This window comes from Falco cherrug, chromosome 3, assembly GCF_023634085.1.
Source record: "Falco cherrug isolate bFalChe1 chromosome 3, bFalChe1.pri, whole genome shotgun sequence".
Taxonomy (NCBI): Eukaryota; Metazoa; Chordata; class Aves; order Falconiformes; family Falconidae; genus Falco; species Falco cherrug.
In genome coordinates this window covers 14,222,437-14,245,950 of record NC_073699.1, presented here as the reverse complement: position 1 = coordinate 14,245,950, position 23,514 = coordinate 14,222,437, and the positions used below count along the sequence as shown (strand labels likewise).

General features: G+C 61.7%; 4 protein-coding genes across 13 annotated transcripts; 1 reads left to right on the top strand and 3 right to left on the bottom strand.

The window, feature by feature from the left end:
* Positions 1-103: 103 nt before the first annotated feature.
* On the bottom strand, positions 104-4,762 carry LOC129735669 (alanine aminotransferase 1-like). 4 transcript variants are annotated; one of them, XM_055705584.1, is made up of 11 exons: positions 4,520-4,762; positions 3,634-3,902; positions 3,418-3,526; positions 3,184-3,317; positions 2,852-3,096; positions 2,668-2,747; positions 2,461-2,594; positions 2,209-2,380; positions 1,638-1,793; positions 1,008-1,120; positions 104-256 (listed from the first exon to the last, which is right to left on the bottom strand). In XM_055705584.1, exons 5-11 carry the CDS (start codon positions 3,072-3,074, stop codon positions 166-168), a joined length of 969 nt encoding a protein of 322 aa, XP_055561559.1. In that variant the 5' UTR covers positions 3,075-3,096; positions 3,184-3,317; positions 3,418-3,526; positions 3,634-3,902; positions 4,520-4,762; the 3' UTR covers positions 104-165. The 4 variants fall into 4 exon arrangements, with proteins under 4 accessions (XP_055561559.1, XP_055561558.1, XP_055561562.1 ...); XM_055705583.1 differs by having other exon boundaries at positions 3,812-3,902; XM_055705587.1 differs by having other exon boundaries at positions 2,461-2,543; positions 3,812-3,902.
* A 50-nt stretch (positions 4,763-4,812) lies between these two features.
* LOC114016986 (alanine aminotransferase 1-like) lies at positions 4,813-8,330 on the top strand. Of its 2 annotated transcripts, none has more exons than XM_055705582.1 (10): positions 4,813-5,022; positions 5,110-5,218; positions 5,685-5,818; positions 5,890-6,133; positions 6,238-6,317; positions 6,442-6,527; positions 6,617-6,788; positions 7,058-7,213; positions 7,901-8,013; positions 8,093-8,330. In XM_055705582.1, exons 1-10 carry the CDS (start codon positions 4,897-4,899, stop codon positions 8,181-8,183), a joined length of 1,311 nt encoding a protein of 436 aa, XP_055561557.1. In that variant the 5' UTR covers positions 4,813-4,896; the 3' UTR covers positions 8,184-8,330. The 2 variants fall into 2 exon arrangements, with proteins under 2 accessions (XP_055561557.1, XP_055561556.1); XM_055705581.1 differs by having other exon boundaries at positions 4,814-5,022; positions 6,391-6,527; positions 8,093-8,328.
* A 133-nt stretch (positions 8,331-8,463) lies between these two features.
* LOC106630901 (uncharacterized) lies at positions 8,464-12,779 on the bottom strand. Its single transcript, XM_055703839.1, is given in 9 exon segments — positions 8,464-8,639; positions 8,727-9,026; positions 9,029-9,244; positions 9,325-9,496; positions 9,498-10,079; positions 10,530-10,713; positions 10,773-11,030; positions 11,033-11,309; positions 11,397-12,779. Coding segments are annotated over 9 exon segments (2,616 nt in total). The 5' UTR covers positions 11,870-12,779; the 3' UTR covers positions 8,464-8,485.
* A 341-nt stretch (positions 12,780-13,120) lies between these two features.
* Positions 13,121-23,456, bottom strand: RECQL4 (RecQ like helicase 4). Of its 6 annotated transcripts, none has more exons than XM_055704557.1 (24): positions 23,223-23,456; positions 22,694-22,727; positions 22,401-22,510; positions 21,611-21,754; positions 20,664-21,349; positions 19,987-20,089; positions 19,210-19,339; positions 18,833-18,952; positions 18,366-18,515; positions 18,189-18,281; positions 17,954-18,090; positions 17,699-17,782; positions 17,325-17,513; positions 17,055-17,237; positions 16,756-16,936; positions 15,751-16,028; positions 15,535-15,672; positions 15,105-15,264; positions 14,888-15,017; positions 14,535-14,707; positions 14,233-14,419; positions 13,966-14,131; positions 13,706-13,814; positions 13,121-13,585 (listed from the first exon to the last, which is right to left on the bottom strand). In XM_055704557.1, exons 1-24 carry the CDS (start codon positions 23,304-23,306, stop codon positions 13,572-13,574), a joined length of 3,783 nt encoding a protein of 1,260 aa, XP_055560532.1. In that variant the 5' UTR covers positions 23,307-23,456; the 3' UTR covers positions 13,121-13,571. The 6 variants fall into 6 exon arrangements, 5 of the variants coding, with proteins under 5 accessions (XP_055560532.1, XP_055560531.1, XP_055560529.1 ...); XM_055704556.1 differs by having other exon boundaries at positions 13,122-13,608; positions 18,366-18,512; XM_055704554.1 differs by having other exon boundaries at positions 13,123-13,608.
* Positions 23,457-23,514: the final 58 nt, after the last annotated feature.

Below are 23,514 nucleotides of genomic sequence, written 5' to 3'. Positions count from 1 at the left end.
CCCTCCACCCCACCAGCACCCAGCAGGGTTGGGCTGAGACACCCCAAAACTCATGTCGTGGGTCCCTTCGGGCTCCCTGTGGGGGGCAAGCAGAGGCATGGTGTGATCTGTGGGGGGCTTTAATGGGGTTGAGGGGGCAGATAGGGGGCCAGGGTCGCCCCCATGTCAGGAGAAGCTGTGCAGGAAGGCGGCGTGGAAGCGGGTGAGGGTGAGCAGCACCCGCTCCAGCGTCTCAGCCGGCAGGAGCAGCGACAGCCTGGGGGGCACAGGGTGGTGGGGTGGTGGGTGGTCCCACATCCCCCCTTCACCCAGTCCTGTTGTCCCCCAACAACATCCTGGTGTAGCAATCCAATGGTACCCAACCAGCCTCTCCATCCCAACCCTTCCCCCAGCCCCACCATCCATGACGTCCCTCTTGTCTGACCTCAGCTGGGCCTCCCTAACCTGTCCTCACCCCCACCCCATCGCAGCCAGCCCCCCCCCCCAAACCTCTGCCACTGCCAGCCCCCAACATCCATCCTGACCTCCCTGCCCCCCAAATCCCAACCCAAACCAGCTTCCCCTCACCCCAAACCCAAGCAGCCCCCAACATCCAACCCCAGCATTCCAGCCCAGCTCCCCAAACCTCTGTGCTTGAGAACCAAAGCCCAACGTCCCGGCACAAACCAGCCCCCAGCCCCGATCCCCCAGCTCCCCCAGCCCCCTTGACCCAACCGAACCCCCCTGACTAGCCTCTAACACCCAACCCAGTGCCAACCAGTGCCAGCCTCTCAAACACAACCAGCCCTCCAGCCCCAGCCCACCAGCCCCTAGTACCTGCCATCACCACAATCACCCAACCCGAACCATCTCCCCTGCCATCCCCGAGCCCCCAGCACTGCCCACCCTCCACACAAAGCATCAGCCCCAAGGGCTCCCTACCCCCCCGTCACCCAACCCCCACCATGCACCATAGCACTCCCCCCACCCCCCACCCCAGCACCCTGACCTGAGCCCCCCGGTGTTACCCGATGTGGTAGGTGCCCTCTGGCTGCCCAAACTCGCTCCCTGGGGCCAGCACCACCCCCGTCGCCTCCCGCAGCTCCTGGCAGAAGAAGACGTCGGGCTCCAGGCCCAGCACCTGGAGGAGCAGCGGGAGCATGGGCACCCTGCACCATGGGGGCACCCTCTCCCCTGGGCGTCCCCTGTCCCCAGGGGGCCACAGGGTGCCCTGTCTCCCCAGGGTACCCCTTGTCCCCAGGGTGTCCCATACCAGGGGGCTCCCCACATGCCCCCAGGATGGCTCCCGCCACCCTGGAGACCCTCATAGCCACATGATGCCCCATGTCCCCAAGATGCCCAGCACTCCCACAGTGCTCCGTCTCCCCAGGACATCCCATACATCAGGGTTCCCCGCACTCCCACAGCACCCCTGTGACTGGGGTGGCTCCTGTCCCCCAGATACCCCCCTGTCCCCCTGATGCCCCCTGTCCCCAGGGTGCCCCAAGTCCCCAGGACACCCCACATCACAGGGCTCCCCACACTCTCACCCTGTCTCACACCCTTGGGATGACTTCCGTTCCCCACAGCGCCCCTCTCCCCGTCCCCACCCCCCCACCCCGGGTCCCCCCTCCCCACGGCCACCCGTGGGTGCTCACCCGGGCCTGCTGCAGGGCGCGGGGCGGGAGCTGGATGCGGGGGAAGGCGCGGGCGCCGCCCTGCACGGGCTGGCAGCAGATGCCGGGGGCCCGGCCCAGCACCTCCTGCACCCGCCGGGCGTTGTGGGCCAGGTCCCGGCGCAGCCCCTGCCTCTGCTGGGGTGGGAGGGGGCTGAGCCGGGTGGTGGGGTGGGGCAGGGCATGGGATGGGATGGGAGGGGGATTGCCATGGGATTGGAGATGGGATGGGGAGGGGGATTGGGATGGGGGTGGGATTGGAATGGGGATGGGATTGGGCTTGGGGTGGGGATTGGGATTGGGATGGGATTGGGAGTGGGGATGGGATGGGGATGGTGATAGGGATGGGGGTGGCGACGGGGATGGAGATAAGATGGAGATGAAAATGGGATGGAATGGGGATAGGATGGGGATGGAGCCAGAAACAGGCATGGGCCCACACAGCACCTGCCTGTCCTTCGGCTGGAGCGTGGGATATCCCCCCACTGCCACCAGTAAGACCTGTGTGTCCCGGTGGCAGCTGGCTGTGAGGAGGGGTCTTGGCACTACCCACCTCATTAAAGGCTGGATAGGAGGGGTCACTGGGCAGTGGGGGCTCCATGGCCATCTCCAACATCACCTGACCCAGGATGGAGGGATACACTGACATCCCCCATGTGTAGAAGCACTTCAGGACACTTGGGTCAATGTTCACCAGCTCGAAGAAACCTGCTCGGAAACCACCCCTGGGGGAGAAGGAGGTGGAGGGGGCTGGCAAAGGGGGTTTCGGGGGGTCTGGGGGGGGGGATGAGGTGTTGGTACTCACCCCCCGAAACCCTTGGACAGGGAGTAGAATGAGACAAGCTGGACGGTGGAGACGAGCGGGGCACCCATCTCCCACAGCACCCGCTTGAAGGAGAGGAAGGGGCAGCCAGGGAGGAAGGCTCGTTCCTGCTGTACCTGCGGCACCCAGGGCTCAGGGGGAGCCAGGCTGGGGGGGCACAGCCACCCCTCAGCCCACCCCCGCACCCACCTCATCTGCCAGCAGCAGCAGGTGTTCCTCAGCCACCAGCCGGATGATGTCCTCCATGCTCTGCCGGCTCAGCACATGCCCTGCCAGGGGGAGCCCACTGGTGTCCCCCCATGCATGGGGAGCCCACTCACATCCCCCCACCTGGGGAAACTGAGGCACGGGGACACCACCCCCCCCAACTCACCCGTGGGGTCTCCGGGGTTGATGATGCAGAGCACCTTGGGGTGGCATCTCACCCGTGCCTGCCGCAGCACCTGCCGCAGCGCCTCGCCAGCCACAGCCCAGCCCTGCTCCTCGGCCAGCGGGTACGGCACGGCCACGGCCCCCGCCAGCCCCGCTGCCGCTGCATGCAGCGGGGGGGCCCGGCACCGGCACCAGCACGCCCGTCGGCTGTGGCGCCCTCTCATCCACCACCAGCGTCACCACGTCCTGCTGGGAAAAGCTGCTGTGGCTGGAGGGTCCTCAGTGTCCCCATGGCCATGCAGTTGCCACTGCTGGTCCCCATCCCACGCTCACCACCATGGCTGAGGCGGTGCCACTGCAGGGGACAATGCAGTGGGGATCGCTGGGAATGCCATTGTCCCTTTGCTCCAAGTAACGGGCCACTTTTTTGGCCACGGTGTCAGTGATGTACTCCAGGTTGTAGGACCCTGGGGACAGATACGGTGTCACTGCATCTGGTGATCCCCCCATGCCCCACTACCCATATGGGGGGCTGGCCCCCTTGAGGTGTGCCCATCCCCACTGTACCTGGGCTGCCACCCTGCAGGTGCTGCAGGATCTGGCGTGCGCGCTGCTTGGTGTCCGCCGGCATGCACTCGGCGTCCAGCAGTGTGGGATACGCGCAGATGGCAGCCACCTGTGGGGATGCGGCCAACCCCCCTTGGTCACCCCCTCCCCCAACACGCCCCCCCCCCCAACACCCTGGGTAACCCCGAGGTCAGGATCCACCCCACCCCCCATCACCTAAGGTCAGGACTCAGCCCCCCACCCATCACCAGGGTGCTGGGGGGGGAGCTGAGGATCATAGATCCCGTTGTGCTCAGTCAACCCTGGACTTGTCGATCTTCAAGGTCTTTTCCAACTTAAACGATTCCACGATTCTGTGATTTTAAGTGCAGGCAGCCATGGGGCTCCCCATTACCTGCTGGAGGTAGGTGAGGGGGCTGGCGGCCGGCAGCAACTGCATCCCCTGAATGGCAGCAGATGACCTCGGTGGAGGACTTGTCCTCTCCCTTGGGAACAGGAGCTGGCTCAGCAAGGCCACTGTCCTCTGTCCCCCTATACCCCCCTCCCCGAGGCCCAGGGGACATGGTCATAGGCGGTGGGGCTGGAGGATGGCACTACAGAGCATCCTAGGACACCCTGATGTGGGGGCACAGGGGGCTGTGGGGACCTGAGGGGAGGCACAGTTGCCATGGGGAGTGGGTGACTTTGGGGACATGGGATCAGGGTGGATGGGGGGACCTGGATGGGGGGCTTCAGGGACCTGGGGACCACAGGGACCTGGAAGGTGACACAGGGATGTGCATGGGCATAGGGAGGGAGGTGTTTTTGGGGACAGGAATGGTTATGGGTGGCTGCAGGGTTGGGGTGGCTGTGGGGACACCATTGGGCTCTGGGAGCATGTGTGGGCATGGGCACCTCGTGGGACTCTGGGGCCATGGGTGTCTGTGGGTCCTATTGGGCTCTGGGTGGCCATGGGGACCCATGGGTGGCTGTGGGGACCCATGGGAGCATGGGACCATGGTTGTCAGCTGTGGATCCCATGCGGGTCTGTGGCTTTGGGTGTCTGTGTCCCATGGGGCTCTGGGTGGCTCTGGGGACCCGTGGGTGGTTGTAGGGGTCTCACCTGGGTCAGCTCGCCTTCAATGGCAGTAGCCTGCTCAAGCAGAGGCTGCAGTGGAGGTGGCGGTGTGCGCTGGCTGCTAGGGTTCACCTGAGACAGGGGGGTGTCAGTGCCCCCCGGGGTGCTGATCGCTGCCATGGCTGGGACAGGAGCTGAAGTGGCGGGTGCATGCAGCCGGGGGTGGGGGTGGGCTGGGTTAATGGTTAGGGGTTTGGCAGTGCATGGTGTGCCAGGGTGGACAGGGTCCTGGCCATCTGGCTGTCCCCTTGTGACCATGCCATGCACGTGGCCTCGTTACACGCCCCATTACCCGCCCCTTTTCCCTCCCCTTTACCACCCCTTGGCATTTCCCTGCAGGGACAGTGTCAACCGCGGCGGCCATGGCCATGGCACAGGGGACATTGGGGACATCGGAGCCAGCGGTACTGGTGCCTGGTGTCCCTGTGGATTGCAGTGGTGACGACGCTCATGCAGTGGGACGGGGCCCACTGGCTGTTTTGCGCCAGGTACTGCTGGGCACTGGGGTTGACACTGCTGACCTGTCACCATGTCCCCCAGCATGGCCAGGCTCAGCCCAGCTCCCTGTCCCCCAGGTCGCGGCCACCTGTGCCTACCCGGATCTGCTGGGCAGCCCCGCTGTGCCCGAGAGTGCCCAGCGCCGGGCACGGCGCATCCTGCAGGAGATGGATGCCAGCAACATTGGTAGGGTGTGGCACAGCTCACGGGGTGCCCAGCAGTGTCAGTGTGGGGTGCCCCTTGCCAGCACATGGGGAGCTTGGGGTCACCCTTGTCATGGCTTATAGGCTGCGTGGGGGGGGGTGTCCCATGGGGTGCTCAGTGTGGGTGGGTGGGTCTGCTGTGGCTTATAGGGTGCTCAGTACAGCCCATGGGGTGCCCCACATGGCGCATGGGGTGCTTGGCATGACCCATGGAGTAGGTGGCACCGGTCCCATGGGGTGCCCAGCATGGTGGCAGAGGGGTGCCTAGTATGGCTTATAGGGTGCCCAGCACAGCTCATGGGGTGCCTGGTCTATGGGGTGCCCAGGCCCATGGTCTGCCCAGTGCCAGCCCCATGAAGTGCCCTTTCCCATTGAGGCCACTGAGGGAGGGGGTTGTTGGGGTCCCATGGGATTCATGGTGCTCAGGAGCGGGTCTGTCCTGTCCCCAGGAGGCTACAACCACGAGCACCGGGCGCTGGGGGTCCCTACCAGGGTTGCCCGTTTCCTTGAGCGCCGCGACGGCGGTGTCCCTTGCCACCCTCGCAACATCATCCTCTGCAATGGCACTGCTAGCATCCTCCCGGTGAGCAACCGTCCTTGGTGAGCGGGGTCCCTATGCTGGACTCCCCGAGCTCATCCCCATCCCCATCCCAGTTTGTTTTGTCACTGGTAGTGGATGAGAGGGTGGTGCAGCCGACGGGCGTGCTGGTGCCGGTGCCGGGCCCCCCGCTGCATGCAGCGGCAGCGGGGCTGGCGGGGGCCGTGGCCGTGCCGTACCCGCTGGCCGAGGAGCAGGGCTGGGCTGTGGCTGGCGAGGCGCTGCGGCAGGTGCTGCGGCAGGCACGGGTGAGATGCCACCCCAAGGTGCTCTGCATCGTCAACCCCGGAGACCCCACGGGTGAGTTGGGGGTGGTGGTGTCCCCGTGCCTCAGTTTCCCCAGGTGGGGGGATGTGAGTGGGCTCCCCATGCATGGAGGGACACCAGTGGGCTCCCCCTGGCAGGGCATGTGCTGAGCCGGCAGAGCATGGAGGACATCATCCGGCTGGTGGCTGAGGAACACCTGCTGCTGCTGGCAGATGAGGTGGGTGCGGGGGTGGGCTGAGGGGTGGCTGTGCCCCCCCAGCCTGGCTCCCCCTGAGCCCTGGGTGCCGCAGGTACAGCAGGAACGAGCCTTCCTCCCTGGCTGCCCCTTCCTCTCCTTCAAGCGGGTGCTGTGGGAGATGGGTGCCCCGCTCGCCTCCACCGTCCAGCTTGTCTCATTCTACTCCCTCTCCAAAAGCGTGGCAGGCGAGTGAGTGCTGGCACTGCCAGGCGACGGGTGGCTGTGCCAGGGCCTCCTGGGTGTGTGTGTGGGATGAGGAGCAGCACTGTGTCCCGCAGGAGTGGTTTCCGTGTGGGGTTCCTGGAGCTGGTCAACATTGAGGAGGGAATCACACTGCCCTTCCAGCTGGCACAGTCCATCCCCCGGCCCTGTGTCCTGGGGCGGATCCTGCTTGACCTCCTCATGGACCCGCCAGATGAGGGGGATCCCATACAGAAGGCCCTGGAGGAGGTGGGAGCTGGTGCATGTGCCCCATCTCATTCCATCCCCATCTCCATCTCCATCCCCACCCCATCCCCATTCCCACCCTCATCCCCTCCCAATCCCCATCCCATTTCCATCCCCATCCCATTCCCATTCCATTTTAATTTCAATCCCCATCCCCATCTTCATCCCAATCCCCCTCCCCATCCCATCTCCAATCCCATGGCAATCCCCCTCCCATCCCATCCCATGCCCTGCCCCACCCCACCGCCCGGCTCAGCCCCCTCCCACCCCAGCAGAGGCAGGGGCTGCGCCGGGACCTGGCCCACAACGCCCGGCGGGTGCAGGAGGTGCTGGGCCGGGCCCCCGGCATCTGCTGCCAGCCCGTGCAGGGCGGCGCCCGCGCCTTCCCCCGCATCCAGCTCCCGCCCCGCGCCCTGCAGCAGGCCCGGGTGAGCACCCACGGGTGGCCGTGGGGAGGGGGGACCCGGGGTGGGGGGTGGGGACGGGGAGAGGGGCGCTGTGGGGAACGGAAGTCATCCCAAGGGTGTGAGACAGGGTGAGAGTGTGGGGAGCCCTGTGATGTGGGGTGTCCTGGGGAGATGGGGCACCCTGGGGACAGGGGGCATCTGGGGGACAGGGGGCATCCTGGGAGTACAGGGCATCTTGGGGAGGGACGTGGGGCATCCTGGGGACTTGGGGCATCCTGGGGATGTGCTGGCGCGTGAGGCTTCCTGGGGCGAGAGTCAACCCATGGACGTGGGAGTGCAAGGAACCCTGTGGTGTGGGACATGGGACACCCTGGGGACATGGGGCATCCTGGGAGCACAGAGCCACCCCAGTCACAGGGGTGCTGTGGGAGTGCGGGGAACCCTGATGTATGGGATGTCCTGGGGAGACGGAGCACTGTGGGAGTGCTGGGCATCTTGGGGACATGGGGCATCATGTGGCTATGAGGGTCTCCAGGGTGGCGGGAGCCATCCTGGGGGCATGTGGGGAGCCCCCTGGTATGGGACACCCTGGGGACAAGGGGTACCCTGGGGAGACAGGGCACCCTGTGGCCCCCTGGGGACAGGGGACGCCCAGGGGAGAGGGTGCCCCCATGGCGCAGGGTGCCCATGCTCTTGCTGCTCCTCCAGGTGCTGGGCCTGGAGCCCGACGTCTTCTTCTGCCAGGAGCTGCGGGAGGCAACGGGGGTGGTGCTGGCCCCAGGGAGCGAGTTTGGGCAGCCAGAGGGCACCTACCACATCGGGTAACACCGGAGGGCTCAGGTCAGGGTGGGGGGCGTGTCCCCACCTCCACTCAATTGCCCCCCTTCTCCTGCCCCCCAGGCTGTCACTGCTGCCACCAGCTGAGACACTGGAGCCAGTGTTGCTCGCCCTCACCCGCTTCCACACCGCCTTCCTGCGCCACTTCTCCTGATGCCGACTCCCTGCTGGAATCCATCCCCTCCAGTGCCGCAGCCTCCTGGGGGGCTGCAGGGTTGTGGGGGGACCCCGCGCGTGGCCATGCAGCACCTGTGCTGGTGTGAACCCAAGGAAAGGCACAAGCGGTGGATGGGATCCATGGCCGTGTTTATTGGGGAGGGACCAAGGCTTGCTCGTGGAGCCCCTCTGGTGGGGCTGATCCTGGGGGATGCCCCACGCAGAGGCGCCAGGGAGCAGCCGGAGCCCCCTGCTGAGTGCCGGCCCCTGGTAGCACATCAGCTGCCCCCCAGGAGCCCCTCAGATTTCGGGGAAGACAGTGTAGACCTCCACCTCGCAAAGCGCCAGCTGCCCCTCCCTGCTGGGTATGGTGACAGTGACATAGCGGCCCTGCAGCCCCTGGCAGCAGATGGTACTGAGTGAGCCAGGACCAGCGTCCGTGATGATGCCGCAGCTGCCGGGGTGGAAGAGATGGGGCTCAGGAGACAGTGGCACCAGTGGGGTGGGGACACTCCCTCCAAACCCCACATTTTTGGCTCACATGGGGTTGTCCCTGCCACGATCGGCTGGCGCGTCCCCGACATGGACCTGTGCTCCCCGCAGCCGCTGCCAGCAGCAATCCTGCCGGTTCTTTACCACCACAGCTGCCACGGCGCGGCGTCTGCCCAGGTCCACACTCCACCAGGGCTCCCGCTCTCGCCGTGTGTGGCTGCAGGAGCCGTGGTGCCAGACGCCGTCCCGGTTCCCATCTACCGCCTTGGATGCGAAGCCGGAGCCATTGGAGGTGGAGGACTGTGTCGCCTGCTGCTCCCGCGCCACGTTGAGGGCTGTGAACACCATGGGGTGGGTTGGTGGGTGCTGGGGTTCCTGGGGGAGGTGGGCTCTCCTGACAGCTCACCTCCTGGCAGCGGGGTGCAGCCTTGCCGGATCACTTCCACCTCACACAGCACCAGCGCATCCTTCCGGCCGGGGATGAGGATGGAGACGTAGCGACCGCGAAGGCCATGGCAGCAGACAGTGCTGATAGAACCGGGGCTGGCATCTGTGATGATGCCGCAGCTGGCGGGAGAGGAGGGGGCAGGATGAGCCAGCACAGTGCCAGTGGTGTTCCCAGTAGAGAGGATGGGGCTGGTGCTCACACAGGGTTGTGCCGACTGCGGTCAACCGGGGAGTCACCGACGCGGACCTCAGCCCCCTTCAACCGCTCCCAGCAGCAGTCATGGCGGTTCTTCACCACCACGGCATAGATGGCGTGCTGGTGGCCGAGATCAACACGCCACCATGGCTCCAGCTCCTCTGTGGTGTGGGCACAGGAGCCGTGCTCCTGATTGCCATCCCAGTCCCCGTTGACGGCATTGGCGGCACTGCTGCTGGCATCCAGGATGGAGGACTGGGTGGCCGGGCGGCCCAGGGCCATGTTCTGGGCTGCGGGAACAGCTGGGCTGGGGGTGCCATGTCCCCAGAAGACCCCGCGGTGCCCCCCAAACCCACTCACCCCCTGGCAGCACAGCACAGCCTTGCTCCACAACCTCCACCTCGCACAGGCTCAGCCGTTCCTCGCGGCCAGGGATCGTGATGGTGACGTAGCGGCCGCGCAGCCCGTGGCAGCAGATGGTGCTGGTGGAGCCAGGGCTGGTATCTGTGACTGTGCCGCAGCTACAAGGAGGGGGACAAGGGTGAGGGTGGCCAAGCGCCAAAGCAGCCGTGCACCACAGTGTCAACACTGTGGCACTCACATGGGGTTGTTGGTGCCATGGCTGGCAAGGGAGTCCCCGACATGGACGCGGGCACCCTTCAGCCAGTGCCAGCAGCAGTCCAGGCGGTTCCTCACCACCACAGCTGCCACAGCATGGCGATGGCCCAGGTCCACTGTCCACCATGGCTCCAACTCCCTCTTGGTTTGAGAGCAGGAGCCGTGCTGCCAGTTCCCATCCTGGTTCCCATCCACGGCGTTGATGGCACTGCTGGCTCGGCTGGCCGTGGAGGACTGTGCCACTGGGCGCCGCAGGGCCAGGCTTTGGGCTGGGGGACACCATGGGACAGTGACACCAGCCCTAGGTGCTCAATGCCAGCGATGACCCGTGGCTGGGCATCAACCCCTGGGCACAGAGCCGGCACTGCGGCCTCCATCTGTCCCTCCAGGCACTGCATACTGGCACACTGATGTGCCACCGGCTCAGGGACATGTGACACCCCCCTCCCCCATGTTGGGGCCCTCATGCCCCCCCCTTTCCCCCCGGCGCTGCAGGAACCAAATCGCTTCTGCAGGGCTCAGGTAGGTCAGCGCTTGCTGGCAGCCACCGGGTAGGTATCAGCTCCCTGCTGGGAGGGCTTCAATCCTTACCGCCAGGCGGGGGGACGCAGCTCTGGGCTGTCACCTCCACTTCGCAGAGGATGAGGAAATCCTCCCGCCCAGGGATGATGATAGAGACATAGCGACCCGACAGCCCGTTGCAGCAGATGGTACTGGTGGAGCCGGGACCAGTGTCCAAGATGGCCCCGCAGCTGCCGGGAGGGAACCGCCACAGCTATGGCCGGCGGGACAGTCCCATGCTGGGTGGGGGGACCTTGCTGGGGACCCCACTCACACAGGGTTGCGCTTGCCATGGTTAGCCAGGGAGTCCCCAACGTGGACCTGGGCGCCGAGAAGGCTCTCCCAGCAGCAGTTGTGGTGGTTAGTGACAGTGACGGAGTAGACAGTGTGCCGATGGCCCAGGTCTACACGCCACCACGGCTCCAGCTCCTTCTCAGTGTGGGTGCAGGAGCCGTGCTCCCAGCTGGCATTGCTGCTCCCATCCACGGCATTGGCAGCCAGGCTGATGGCATTCAGCGTGGAGGACTGTGTGACGGCGCGGCCCTGCGCCACGTTGGGGGCTGGAATTGCCAGTGGGAGCATGGCACGAGGCTGCCGGCCCCTGACTGCTGCCCCACCAGCCCCCACTGCCTCCCTGGGAGCCCCTCACCTCCGGGCAGGGGGAGGCAGCCCTGGAGCACCACCTCCACCTCGCACAGCACCAACGCATCCTCCCGGCTGGGGATGAGGATGGAGACATAGCGGCCCTGCAGCCCCTGGCAGCAGATGGTACTGAGTGAGCCAGGACCGGTGTCCGTGATGACGCCACAGCTGCCGGGGTGGAAGAGATGGGGCTCAGGAGACAGTGGCACCAGTGGGGTGGGGACACTCCCTCCAAACCCCACATTTTTGGCTCACATGGGGTTGTCCCTGCCACGCTCGGCTGGTGCGTCCCCGACATGGACCTGCGCTCCCCACAGCTGCTGCCAGCAGCAATCCTGCCGGTTCTTTACCACCACAGCCGCCACGGCGCGGCGCCCACCCAGGTCCACACTCCACCAGGGCTCCCGCTCTCGCCGTGTGCGGCTGCAGGAGCCGTGGTGCCAGACGCCGTCCCGGTTCCCGTCCACTGCGTTGGTGGCGATGCTGATGTTGGGGAAGACGGAGGACTGGCGGGCTGGGCGCCCCAGCGCTGCGTTATAACCTGCCAAGGCGGGGGTCAGCCCACCACCGAGGCACCCCAGCAAGGCTTTGTCCCACCAGGGGTGCTTCCACTGGCAAGGAAGGGCAAAGGGTTGGGACTCACCAGCCGGCGGAAGGAGGCAGCCCTGGGCGGCTGCATCCTGTGCCAGGACCTCACCGAGCAGTAGCAGAGCCCAGGGCAGGGCCATAGTGTAGCGGGCCGTGGTGGAAGGGGGACGTGGTGGTCAGGGACCACCCTGATCAGTGGGGAGACGGTCCCGACCCGCTGTCTGGGTGGAAGCTGTCGGTGCTTACCACAAGACAGGCTGGTGAAGGAAGGCTGGAAAGTCCCTGCCAGCCCCTCCCTGATGCTCCGGCCGCCGGTGTACCCTCACCACGTCCCTGCTCCGGCACAACACCAGGAAAACCTAAAGGGAAGAGGATGAAGAGGAAAGCTCCGGTGGCCAGCCCTTGGCTTTTACCACCTGTGCAGTGGGTTGTGCTGTGAGCCAGGCTTTTCTCCAGGGCTGGTGGAGGAGGAGGAGGGATGGAGGAGGCTGTGTGGCGTCAGCAGTCCTTGGGGATGTCACAGGCTTGGCACCCAGCTCCACCAGTTAATGTTTAGAAGTGTTTTGGCAATGCTGGTGGGTGCTCCTGTGGTGTGACCTTCCCAAACAGAAGACACTGTGCTGGGGAGGGACGGTGCGTCCCACGGGAGCCCAGCGCCAGGAGGAAACTGGGGCGTAAAGCTCTCCAGTTGGATACCAGTTTCCACCCCAGCCTTGCTTGGATGGTTTTGGTTGTTCAAGAGCTGCCCACAGCAAAACCCAATCTGTGTTTCAGGGTGGGGAAGGGCTTCATCCTTCCTGGAGCTCCGCAAGAGCTAGGTGCTGGGAAAGAGCACGCAACTTTGGCTGGAAAGGGGGTAGGGAAGGAGGATGGCACATGGTGCCAGCTGCTCTGGTTCCCCACTGGCACCTCAAGCAGCTGCTTGCTGGGGCGGTGTGGGCAGGGGGCCAGAGCCACGGTGGCGCCTGGCTGTCCCAGGGCCGTCACAGCTCGCTGGGTGCAGTGAGGGCAGGGGTGGTGGCATCCTCCCACAATGCACTGACAGCCACGGCGATAGATGTCCCTTTGCCATGGCGATAGATGTCCCTTTGCCACGGCAATGGGCATCCTACCCCCCCCATCACCATGGCAACAGACTTCCTACATCACTAGGACAACATCCTTGTTGCCATGGTGATAGACCCCCATCACCATGGCCCCCCCACAGGCCAGTAACAGTCCCCCTGCATCACCATGGCAACAGACCCCCCCTCTCCCTATTGCCATAGTAACAACACTGCTACATCACCATGGCAACGCCCCCCCCCCCCCCCCCATGAAGGAGGGTCGTCACCCAAAGCCAATTCACTCCCCAAGGCACAGGCAGTGAACTGTAGGCAGCGGCACAGGGGTTAAAGATCAGTGTCCTTTATTAATTCATTATTAAAATCCAGACAAAAATCCCTGCCGGCACAGGGACAGGCTGAGGGCGGGCAGCCCACCCGAGGAGGCAGGACCCCTGTCGGAGGCAGCACTTGGCCTCCCCAGCCGCTCCTACGCAGCAGCAGGGCAAGGCAGGCAGGGGCAGCGCGCACCACGAACAAGCCTGTGCTTCCTCTGCCCCACTTCTTGGCGGAAGGGTGGTCTCTGCTCACCGCCCCAAACGGGGTCCTCGGGGGGTGATGGCAGCTGGCACAGCCCCGAGGGCCACAGTGATGGCCTGTGTGGCACCACCGTCCCTGGAGCATGGGGTGGCTCTGCCCTTTCGGCTCCTGCCATCACCTGCTGGCCAGGATCTCCTCGGTGGCCAGACGGGCGAGCCGGTGGAAATCGAAGGAGAGATATTTCCTCCAGAACCGGCGATCACGGCCATAGACCTGGGCGGGGAAACAGGGGCTGCCTGCAGGGAGCGGGCAAAGCCCCCGGTTAGGAGGGGATGGGCAGGTGCCGGAGCAAGGTGGAAGACACCCAATTTGGCACCTGCCCACCACTCTTACCAATGCCATGAAATACCCTGGCGATGGCTCGGCCAGAGAACTTCTCGTCCTGGCGGATGGCAAGGAAATGGCGGATGTCAGCGCGGATCTGGCTCTCCCACTCCCGCAGCTGCAAAAGAAGGGACATAGCAAGGGCCTCCCTCCTCTTCCTCATCCCAAACCCATCTCTGGTGTCACCTAAACTGGAGGTGCCGTGTACCAGAAATACCAGCTGACAGTCAGAGCCTGAAGCAGCTCCCAATAAAAGTGGATTTGCTCACTTTAGCATCACTGAGATCTTCGTCCTCCTCCTCCTCCTCACAGCCATGTTCAGCCTGCTCTCCAGCAGGCTCCTTCTCGAAGTAGTTGCTGAGCAGAGCCTTCAGGCAGGAGCTCTTCTCCTCCTCCTCCTCCACAGGGTGAGGACTGCAGGTCTGGAAGGCCACACTGTGCCCTGACATCAGTCTCCTCCCTTTCCAGTACCAAAACGGGTCCCAAACTGGGAGGGAGTGGTCTGTAGGGGTTGGGTGGTCTTCACCCACACTCACCTCTGGAAGGCCTGGAAACAGGTGCGGAGTTGGCCAAGAGCCATCTTCTCCCTGGCCACCACCCTTTGGTGGAGGAAATCACAGACGGAGTCCAGCTCCTGGTCGGTGAGGTCACCGTAAGCACGTAGGTGGAAAGAGAAATCTCCAAACTCTACCATGACCCCACTCTTCCCTGCGCTGCAGCTGTCTGAAGGCGCCAAGAGCTGGTTGAGCTGGTGCTCACCCAGATCCGGCACTGAAACCCAGCCAGCTGCTGGTGTCACAGGGACTCACCCCTCCAAGGAACGCAGGGACACCAGTACCTTTCCGCAGCTGTGGATCCCACTGGAGCTGGCGCAGGGCACGTTTCACCAGCGCTACTTCCCAACCCATGGAGTCGCTCAGCGAGACCATGTCGAACTCCAGCAAGCTGGCTTGGCTGTGGTCCCTCCCTGCCAGGCGCTCCCGGGCCATGAAGACAGCGACAGGGGGAGACCTGAGGGCAAGAGACACCAGGAACCCACTGGTACCATGGCTTGGAGCCTGTTTTTTACCTCCAGCAGACCCCAGAACCGTGGAGCAGCTCCCACCCAGCAGAGACTATGCTGCGGTGGCTTGCTCCTGGCACAGGGAACACTGTGGCATTCACAGCGGTGCCCCTCGGCGCAGCTCTAACCTCCGCGCTGTGGCCCGGAGCTGCTGGGGTCCCCCATAGCACTGCAGCCGGCAGGAAGAGTAGGTGGGAGGCAGCAGCTCCAGCCAGCGCTGCGGGTGCAGCTCCAGGTAGCACAGGAGGGTCTCGATGCCTGCAAGACAGGGAGGAGCTGCAGAGGGACCCTGATCCCCTTTGGGACCCCCCCTGGCCTCACTTGGGGCCGATTTCCCCACCTCACCTTCCTCCCGTATGTCCAGGGACTCCACAGTTTGTTGGATGGGGATAGCTCGCTCGTGCTTGTAGCACACCCGCTGCCTGCTCTGCCTCGTCACGCTACTGTCCTCTTCCACCATCTCCTCCAAGAGCTCGGCCATTTTGGCATCCTTCACCTCCCCATCCTGCAAGGGATGCACCACGCAGTGTGGTGTCACCAGTCAGAGGACAGGCAGGCTCCTGCCTTCCCTTGTGTGACATCTCAACTGCTCTCTTGCCTGTTCCTGGCCAGATCTTACACCACAGCTCACTTCACCCCAACCTTCCCTCAACTGATTTAAGCTCCCCAATGCGGCCACCAGCCCACAAAGGTTCTTCTGCCTTGTTAGCTCATTACTGAATGAGTTAAGAAGCTGGGAAGGCCACGGGAGTGGGGGCCTCAGCCCCTTCCTCACCCTGATGACATCCTGGTGTTTCTGGTGCAGCTCCAAGCACTTGCAGGGAGAAAAAACCTTCTGCACCAGCTTCTTGACAGTGAAAAAATCCACCGTGTCACCGTAAATGTGGCGTCGCAGCTCGTGGAGATCCCTGCCCTGGGGAGGCAGCGGGAAGCCTTGGGGAAAGACCCCCAGAATTTAGGGGGACCCCCCCACCCTACTGGCAAGCATTACCTCCGGGTCCAAGAAGAGATGGCAGTGAGCTGGCTCACCGTCTCGCCCGGCCCGTCCAATCTCCTGCACGTAACTCTCAAAATTTTTCGGCATGTTGTAATGTACAACACCACGGACATCTGATTTATCCAGCCCCATGCCGAAAGCCACCGTGGCCACCACCACGCGGAGCTGGCCACTCATGAAGCTGTTCTGGATGCGGCAGCGTTCGGCAGCGGATAGGCCAGCATGGTAAGCATCTGCAATCCACTTCAGCGGCTGGCGACCACTCTTCTTTGCTGAAAGCAAGTGGGGAGAGATGTTTTAATGGCATTTAATTAGTGATTTCTCAAAAGCACAGCTGTTAATTAAATCAGGGATGGAAACGAGCAGCAAACCCTGCCTGTGGCAGACATCAGTGCTGGGCAGGAGCAGGGCTGCTGCTTCCTGGCAAAGGGATGTGTGCTCCTTGTTAGCTGCCAGAAGTCGTCAAGCCCTGGTTGGTTTGGAAGCGGGATGGCACGAGCTCACCCAGCTTCAGCAAACAAAGCAGGCTGGGGAGAGGATCCCTGGGGCCAAACACGTCCAGCACTTTGCGAGGCAGAGCTCGGCCATGGATCCAATTGTGGATTTTGAGGGAAAAATAAAGACTCTAAGTCACAGCTACCAGGTTTGGAAAGAAAAACCCTGCAGAGCTGTACAACGAAGGCTCCCTGTGTACTAATCCCACCACCCAGCTTTATTAACCACAGCTAATAAGCATCCATCATTATCGGCTGTCACTAGAAAAAAAAATCAAAGCCCAGTTTTAAAGCCTGCGATGCAGATGGGGGAAGATAAATGCCTTACTGCTGCCAAGGGCATTGCTCTGCACCTGGGGGAGGTGGCTGATGGAGCCAGAAACCTCCGTGGAGAGTCCTGCAAGCACAGCTCGCTCCCTAGGGATTCTCTGTTCCAGTGTGGATTCACCAGACAGGATGTTTTGGGCTCATGCTTCCCTTTGGAGAGTGAGGCTACCTCACCTACCCTTCGCTTTCTTCCTTTCAGCAGTGTCCTGCCCTGGCTCCCTGGCTTCCCTGACCAGCACTCCTTGGAGGCAGGTCCGGATGAGTGCCGCAATGCGAACTGTCTCCTCCCGCCGCGTGCAGTAGACTATGATGGAGTCCAGGCACCCAAAACGCTCCTCTCGCAGCAGGGAGATCAGGGCCTGTGGACAGAGGAGGTAAAGGTGCCCCAAAAGAGCTTGGGGATCTTCTAGGAGATACACCCTGAACCCAGTGTCACAGCAACTAATTTGATTTCTTTAGACCCATCCTGGTCCCTACCTGATCCCTGTCCCTGTCCATCGAGACTGAGAGGTGCAGGTTTGGGGGCACAGCGGTGGAGCGCACCGCTATCCCTTCCTCTGCTGGGATACCCAGGTGTTGGGCCACGTCCCGCACTGTGGCCAGGGTGGCAGTGGCTGTCAGCCCCAGGAAGCAGCGCACGCCCAGGTGATCCCGGAGAACCTGCCAAGAGGGAAAAAGTGGGAGCCTGACGTCCCTCCTCACCCCAACGGGTTCCCTCCGCCTCAGGGTGGGCTTCCCCTCTCACACCTTGCAGACCCGCAGGTAGCAGGGACGGAAATTGTGGGACCACTCGGAGACACAGTGAGCTTCATCAATGCAGGCAAAGGCTACGGCCGGCAGGTGATCAGCAGAGGGCAGGCAGCCAGATCCTGAGCTGCTTCCACCAACCAGCGCCTCAGGGGAGAGCAGCAGCACCTGCACCCCGCCCTGCCTCACCTGCGGGGAGCACCAGAGCGACACAAGGGGTGTTTTACCCGCTCTCCCAGGGAAGCAGGCTGACTGGCACTGCTACTGTCCAGCACTGCCTTCATTGGGATCACGCAGCTGCACGAGCAAGGTGGCACTGGGGACACCTTCACACACACGTGTCTCCCTGAGGCTGGCAGCCCTGAGTCCCTCACCTTCTCCATCGCTGCTTCCCGCTGGGCTTTGGTCATGTTGGAGTGGATACAGACAGCCTTCAGGCATGGCGGCAGCCCCGAGACCTGGAAGCGAGGCCTGTCACCCACTCGTGCCTCCAGTGACTTGGGGGGGAGTCACCACCGAACACCCACCTCCCCATTTTGGGTGCATGTGAGCCTTTAACTGCAGCACTGCACACCCAGCAGCGTCTAAGCAGGAGTTGGGGTGGGAAAACCGGGACATCCAAGCCGTACCTGGTCATTCATCAGGGATACCAAAGGGGAGACAACCAAGGTGATGCACTTGGAGCGCTTGTGGTACAGGTAAGCGGGGAGCTGGTAGCAGAGGGACTTCCCCATCCCCGTCGATAACACCACCAGTGTGGACAGGCCTGGCAGAACGGGGGGTTGGGGACCACCCGTGTGGGAGGGGATCACAGGGAGCCCAAACCCCGCAGAGGAAGAGAGGTCGTGGGGGAAACAAACCCACCTGAGAGGATCCTCATGATGGCCACCTCCTGGCCCGGGCGGAAGGAGCTGTAGCCCAGCGCCTTCAGAGCCTTGAACACCTCCTCTGGGGTCTCTGCAGGGGAAGGACACACAGTCAGGCAGGGACCAGAGGGCCAAACGCACGTGGCCCTACTTGGTGTGCAGCAGGGAGCCATACCTCGAACCTTCCCCTCCGGCCCCAGGCTGTAGAGGGGCTCCATGGGCACAGGGGGAGCAGGTGGCTCGTACATCATCCTTCGCACATCCAGGTAAGTTGGTGCCTCCAAAATCTTTTCAGATCCTTCCCGGCTGCTGCCTCTTCTCTCTGCTAGGGATGAAGGCAGCAGTCAGAATGCACAGATGGATTTTCCTACCCTGCCTGGACTCCCACCACTGCACAGGAGCAAGCCTGGCGAGCCTGCCTGTATTTTAGGCTGGCGTTCCTGGAGGATACGCATCCCAGCATAAACCCAGGCTGGCAAAACCACCTTTTGATCCCAGGGAAACCCCCCCAAGGAGCTCAAACAAACTTCTTAGGGGGAAAAGGAAACAATTCTATGTCCCCAAGAGTTCATCCCAGAGCCAGCCACGGCGTGTCACTGGAGAGCGAGGCGAGCCAGCAGCGCGGCAAGTCCTGGGCCTCACCAGAGAGCTCTGGGCAGATGCTGTTGGTCCTGCGAGCCACTTCTTCCAGCGTGGGCAGGGGAGCCTCCTCTTCTTCATCGGCATGGCTGCTCTCCTCTGGCAGCAGGCCAGCAGCCGTCCCTGCAGGCAGGAAAGGGGTCTCTTCTCTACTTAAATCCACGGTAAAGAAACCACCTCATCTTTTCATCCTCTGCCCCCAAGTTATTATCCCCGAAAACCCTTAAGCCAACAGCAGAGAGAAGCTGCAGGGAGGTGGGAACGCCTGACCAATGTTTCCTGTCCTCCAACCTCTGTCACATCTGCTCCGGCACAGCCAGATCTGAACTCGGCCCACAGCTTTGCCAAACAAACCCCTAATTCAGCACCCAAAGCCTCACCTTGGCCCCGGCACGCCGATGCCCAGTGTCCTGTCCTGCCACAACTGAAGCAGATGTCTGAGCTTCGGTCAATGGATCTGGTGCCTCCCCCGTACTGTTCCGCTTTCTTCTGCCACTTCTGCTTCCACACCTGCAAAGCAGGACCACCTCCAGTTATTTTTATACTTTTATTTTTATTAAAGGTATATTTTATTATATTTGACTTCACCATGGCACCGGGCTTTTGCCAAAGCACTGCATAAACATGCCGAGCTTTAAAAAAACATAGGCCATTTTCTTCCAGCTGCTGCTTGCCTCACCCAGAGATGATCCTAAAGGATTTCACATTGATTAATGGGGAGATATTAAAAAAAACCAAATCAACAGGTTTTTGTGGCAGAGCTGAAGCTGGAAAGGCCGAGTGCCCTCTTTACCCTGCAGGACAAGCCCACTACAGTGAGGTCTTTCCCCTAACACAGGGTCTTCAGGGCAAAGCTGCCACTGAAGACAGGGAAGCTCAGGTAGCAGCAGGAGGGGCAGGGAGCCAAGCTGTGCCTGTGCCGCTCTCCTACAGTGTCACAACATAAATTAACTAAAAGCAAAATATGGAAATTCAAATAGTGGCATGACAACGAGCGACAGCTGGAAGTTTTGAATTTGTATTGGATTGGATGAATTTAAATTTGACTGGAAATGGGTTTGGTGGTGACAGCAGCACAGTTCTGTCCAGCGGGAGGCTTTCAGTGATACCCTGGGAGGTGCTGGCAGTGCTGAGGCAGTCACTGGGCACGGCTTTACCTGTTTGCGAAGGCGATTTCCCCGCAGGGCATAACCTCGGACATGAGATTTCTTCTTCAGGTTAAGCTTGACAAAGTTGCCGCGTCTCTGTGAAGGTGCTCTGCTGGGAAGAGAGGTTGGCTAGGAACCCCCCTGCCCATGTGTGGGGGGCCATCATGTCCCCATCCTCCACCCCTCCGCTCCCGGCTCACGGAATGGCTTTGAGGAAAATAATCTCTAAATCTTTTGTCCCCTAAATGCAACTGAAGGCGATGCAGACACTCAGGGGGAAGTGAAAGGCACGCAGGGCATAATTACATAAGAAAATCAGACTCAAAACCCCCCAAAACTTATTCCTTCCCCTGCCAAACACAAAGGAGGAATTAAGGAAAGAACAGCTCACTATTTATAAAAATTGATAGGAAAAAGTCCCCTTGCTCCCTCAGCATCCTTTTCTGACCACTTTTTGGTGCTTTTGAGTGCCACGAGGCATTGCTGCAGCCTGTTTGATTTGGTTTAACTGCTGGCTTTGTTTCCCAGGGAAAACACTGGTGGGGGCTGGGAACTGAAGGGCTCCAGCAATGCCCCAACAGGAGTTTGAAGCAAGCAGTGAGCTACATTGAGGCAGATGAACTTGCAGCACAGCACCCAGCAGTGCTGCCAGCACACCAGCATTGCTGACAAGGGACAGGACCTACCTGGCAGTGACTGCTCTGCGGGTGGATCTGGGTTTCTCCTCTTCCACCTCCCCCAGGAGGTTTTCTGAGGAATCCAGCACCTTCTCACTCTCCTTTGGGGTTGCCACACACTCTTTCTCCTCCTCCCCTTCCTCCTTGCTCTGCTTCAGCCCGCTGGCAGCACTTAACGCTCCCTCGGCTGAGCCTTGGCGGCACCGCTTGAGCTTTGTGGAAGCTGCCATGCTGTCTCCACCATCTCCACATGGCCTTTTCCTCCTGGAATCTCCCACCGATACTTCTCCACCAGTCCCTTCCTGCTTTGAGGGGGCCCAGCTGACCTCTCCCTGCTCCCCTTCCTGCGTGGCACCCAGTATTGTCCCCTCATCCCCAGGTGTCCCTTGGCACCTCTGCAGCCAGGCAGGATCCAGCGAGCCCAGCCTCTGTGCCACTGTCTGCTTCAGCTGCTGGAATTTATTCGGTGGCAGTGGTGGTGGTGGGGACTTCAGCCCCGCAGCAAGGATGATGGGGGCCAGCTCTGACACTGAGGGAGGAAGGAGGAGATCTCCCGGCTCGCCTCCCTTGCTCTGCAAAGGCTCTGCCGGTGCTGAGGATGCGGCTTTGTCACCACTCCCCAAATTTGTCTGAAGTCTAGGGACAGCTGTGGTCCTCCTGGGAGTCAGGGTCTTCCTTGGGGTCAGGGGTGTCTCCTGCATGTCGGGGGATGGACAGACAGGGGTCAGGTCATCCACTGAAACTCAGTGCCCTGCCTCCAAATCAAACAGGACCCTTGCCAGTGTTTGTGGGTGTTCCCTACCCCCAGCTCCCACCCTCCACTAACAGTGGGGGATTCTGGCCGGAGCAGGCCATGACTTCTGAGCAGCCACAAGAGGGAAAAGAGGTCACAAGCAGCTTCAGGAGAAGCTTCTCTGAGCCGCAGTGCTCAGTGCTGATTCCCAGCAAGCCCTAACCTTCCTGGCAGCTCCCAGGTTGGATTTCAGCTTCATCCCATAGTATTGCACTGAGGCTTTTGGCACAGCGTGGCTGCGATGGTTCAGCTTGGGGGCTTTTGGCTGCCGGTTCAGGTGTGCACCCCAACAACCGAAGTCTGGCACCTGCAAATGACACCCACAAACTATTAAATCCAAACCATTAAATCCCTTAACCTGTTAAATCCAAACTTTTAAATCCCCAAACTGTGAATCCTATCACAAAGATGAGCTCCAATACCTCCAAGAGGAGAAAGGAGCTGGAGAACAAGCACGGTATTATCACGCCACAGTGTCTTTTGGCCACAGACAGCGCAGACAGCACATACAGCACCTCTTGGGGAGAAAAAAAAACCCTGGAGCAGTTATTGCCTCACCTGAAGTACAGGGACTGGCTTAATTGTTGCCTTGTTAAGAGGCAATTGTATTGAGTTAAGAGGCAATTGCTGAAAGCCTGCACTTTCAGCAGCCTGGATGCTGGCGAGTGTAAAGCACATGAGGGACTGCAGGTGTTAAATTTCCTACCCCCACCCTTACATGCTCTGTTTGGGGTGCCTTATTCATCCACCAAGCCAAAAATAGGTGTTATATGGTGCCAGTTGGACAATTTTCCCTCCTAAGGTCAAATAAACTGCTTTATAAACAGGAGGGACAACCGTGGCTTTGCCTGCAGTGAAGGACAAAGTGGAAACACCCTGAAGCGCTTGCATCAAGGGTGAGGAAAGGCTCCTGGAGACAAAACTCAAGGCCAGAGTGGGGGTTTCTCCAGTACCTGCTCTGTAGTTGGAATCTCCTGTGCTGCTGGCTGGCAGGAGGGGCTAAGCTGGGAAGGATCCAACTCCTTTCTTTGCTTCTTGAGCATCTTGTACTCCTTGTAGAGCCCTGTAACAGCAAGTAAAGGCTGGTTTTGGGTACACGTGGTACTTACTGTAAAACCTCATCAGTTTCTGCATTAACATATGCTGCTAAAGACTGCCCCCTCGATGTCAAACCCTTGGCATGAGGGGTCACCCCCAGCCTTGAAGCACCACCTTGGGGTGGTAGGGTGGCACAGCTGCCACTCACGTTGGGTGTCCTCTGGAGCTGCTTCGATGTCCGCCTGCAAGGCAAATGCGCAAGAGATCATTATTTCAGGCTATGGAGGAAATTATCGTTATTTTCTGTGACTGCAGAACGAGAAAGGGCTTCTATCTCTTTGCTAGTTTGGGTTTTTTTTCCCCCAAATAAAATTGTGGTTGGGGCAGTGTTACGCTTGTTCCAGACTCGAGGATGTCTGTTCTGTAACTTCTTTAGGTACAAAATGACGGGCCTTACGGCAGTGTCGTCAGGCTTTGCCAGGGGAGCCTCGCTCGGCTTTGCCGGTGCAGGAAACAGGCTACAGGGAGAGGCAGGGACCCTGCCGGGGGCGCAGCGTGCTGCCCGCCGGGGCAGTGATCCCGGGAAACGGGCTCCCGGCGAGCGAGCAGCCCCCCCCGGGGGATCCCCGTCAGGGCTTTCCGGCCCACCCGGGTGCTGCCGCAGCCCCGCCGCCAGCACCAGCCGGGGCAGGGCCCCACGGGCCTCGGCCCACGCGCCGTCCCCGGGCACCGGCTACCTGGCTGGGCCTGCGCCGCCGCTCACGGAGGAAGGCCGCCTCCCATTGCTTCAGCAGGGCCTTCACCTCCTGCTGCCGCTCCATGGCGCCCGGGGGTACTCAGGCACCCGAGCCTCAGAGCGGCGGGGGAGCGGGGAGCGGCAGGGAAGCGAACCTCCCGCTCCCGCCGCGCCTCAGCCAATGGGAAGGGAAGGAGAGGTGACGGACAGCGGCAGAAGGCAATAAGAAAGCGAAGAGCTGTGGCGTCGCCGAGGAACGGTTTTGGGCCCGCCTTCCCTATGAGAGTGCGTTC

Bases quoted from the DNA above. Each gene is read 5' to 3' on its own strand.
- LOC129735669 (XM_055705584.1), bottom strand. From the start codon at position 3,074: ATGAGAGGGCGCCACAGCCGACGGGCGTGCTGGTGCCGGTGCCGGGCC. The intron at 2,748-2,851 runs GTGAGTTGGGGG...TCCCCCTGGCAG, and splicing joins CAACCCCGGAGACCCCACGG to GGCATGTGCTGAGCCGGCAG. The intron at 2,595-2,667 runs GTGGGTGCGGGG...TGGGTGCCGCAG, and splicing joins TGCTGCTGCTGGCAGATGAG to GTACAGCAGGAACGAGCCTT.
- LOC114016986 (XM_055705581.1), top strand. From the start codon at position 4,897: ATGGCCATGGCACAGGGGACATTGGGGACATCGGAGCCAGCGGTACTG. The intron at 5,023-5,109 runs GTACTGCTGGGC...CCTGTCCCCCAG, and splicing joins CACTGGCTGTTTTGCGCCAG to GTCGCGGCCACCTGTGCCTA. The intron at 5,819-5,889 runs GTGAGCAACCGT...TCCCCATCCCAG, and splicing joins GCACTGCTAGCATCCTCCCG to TTTGTTTTGTCACTGGTAGT.
- RECQL4 (XM_055704554.1), bottom strand. From the start codon at position 23,306: ATGGAGCGGCAGCAGGAGGTGAAGGCCCTGCTGAAGCAATGGGAGGCG. The intron at 15,018-15,104 runs GTGAGGTGGGGA...CCTGTCTTGCAG, and splicing joins CCTGGACATACGGGAGGAAG to GCATCGAGACCCTCCTGTGC. The intron at 14,708-14,887 runs GTTAGAGCTGCG...TCTTGCCCTCAG, and splicing joins CTCCGGGCCACAGCGCGGAG to GTCTCCCCCTGTCGCTGTCT.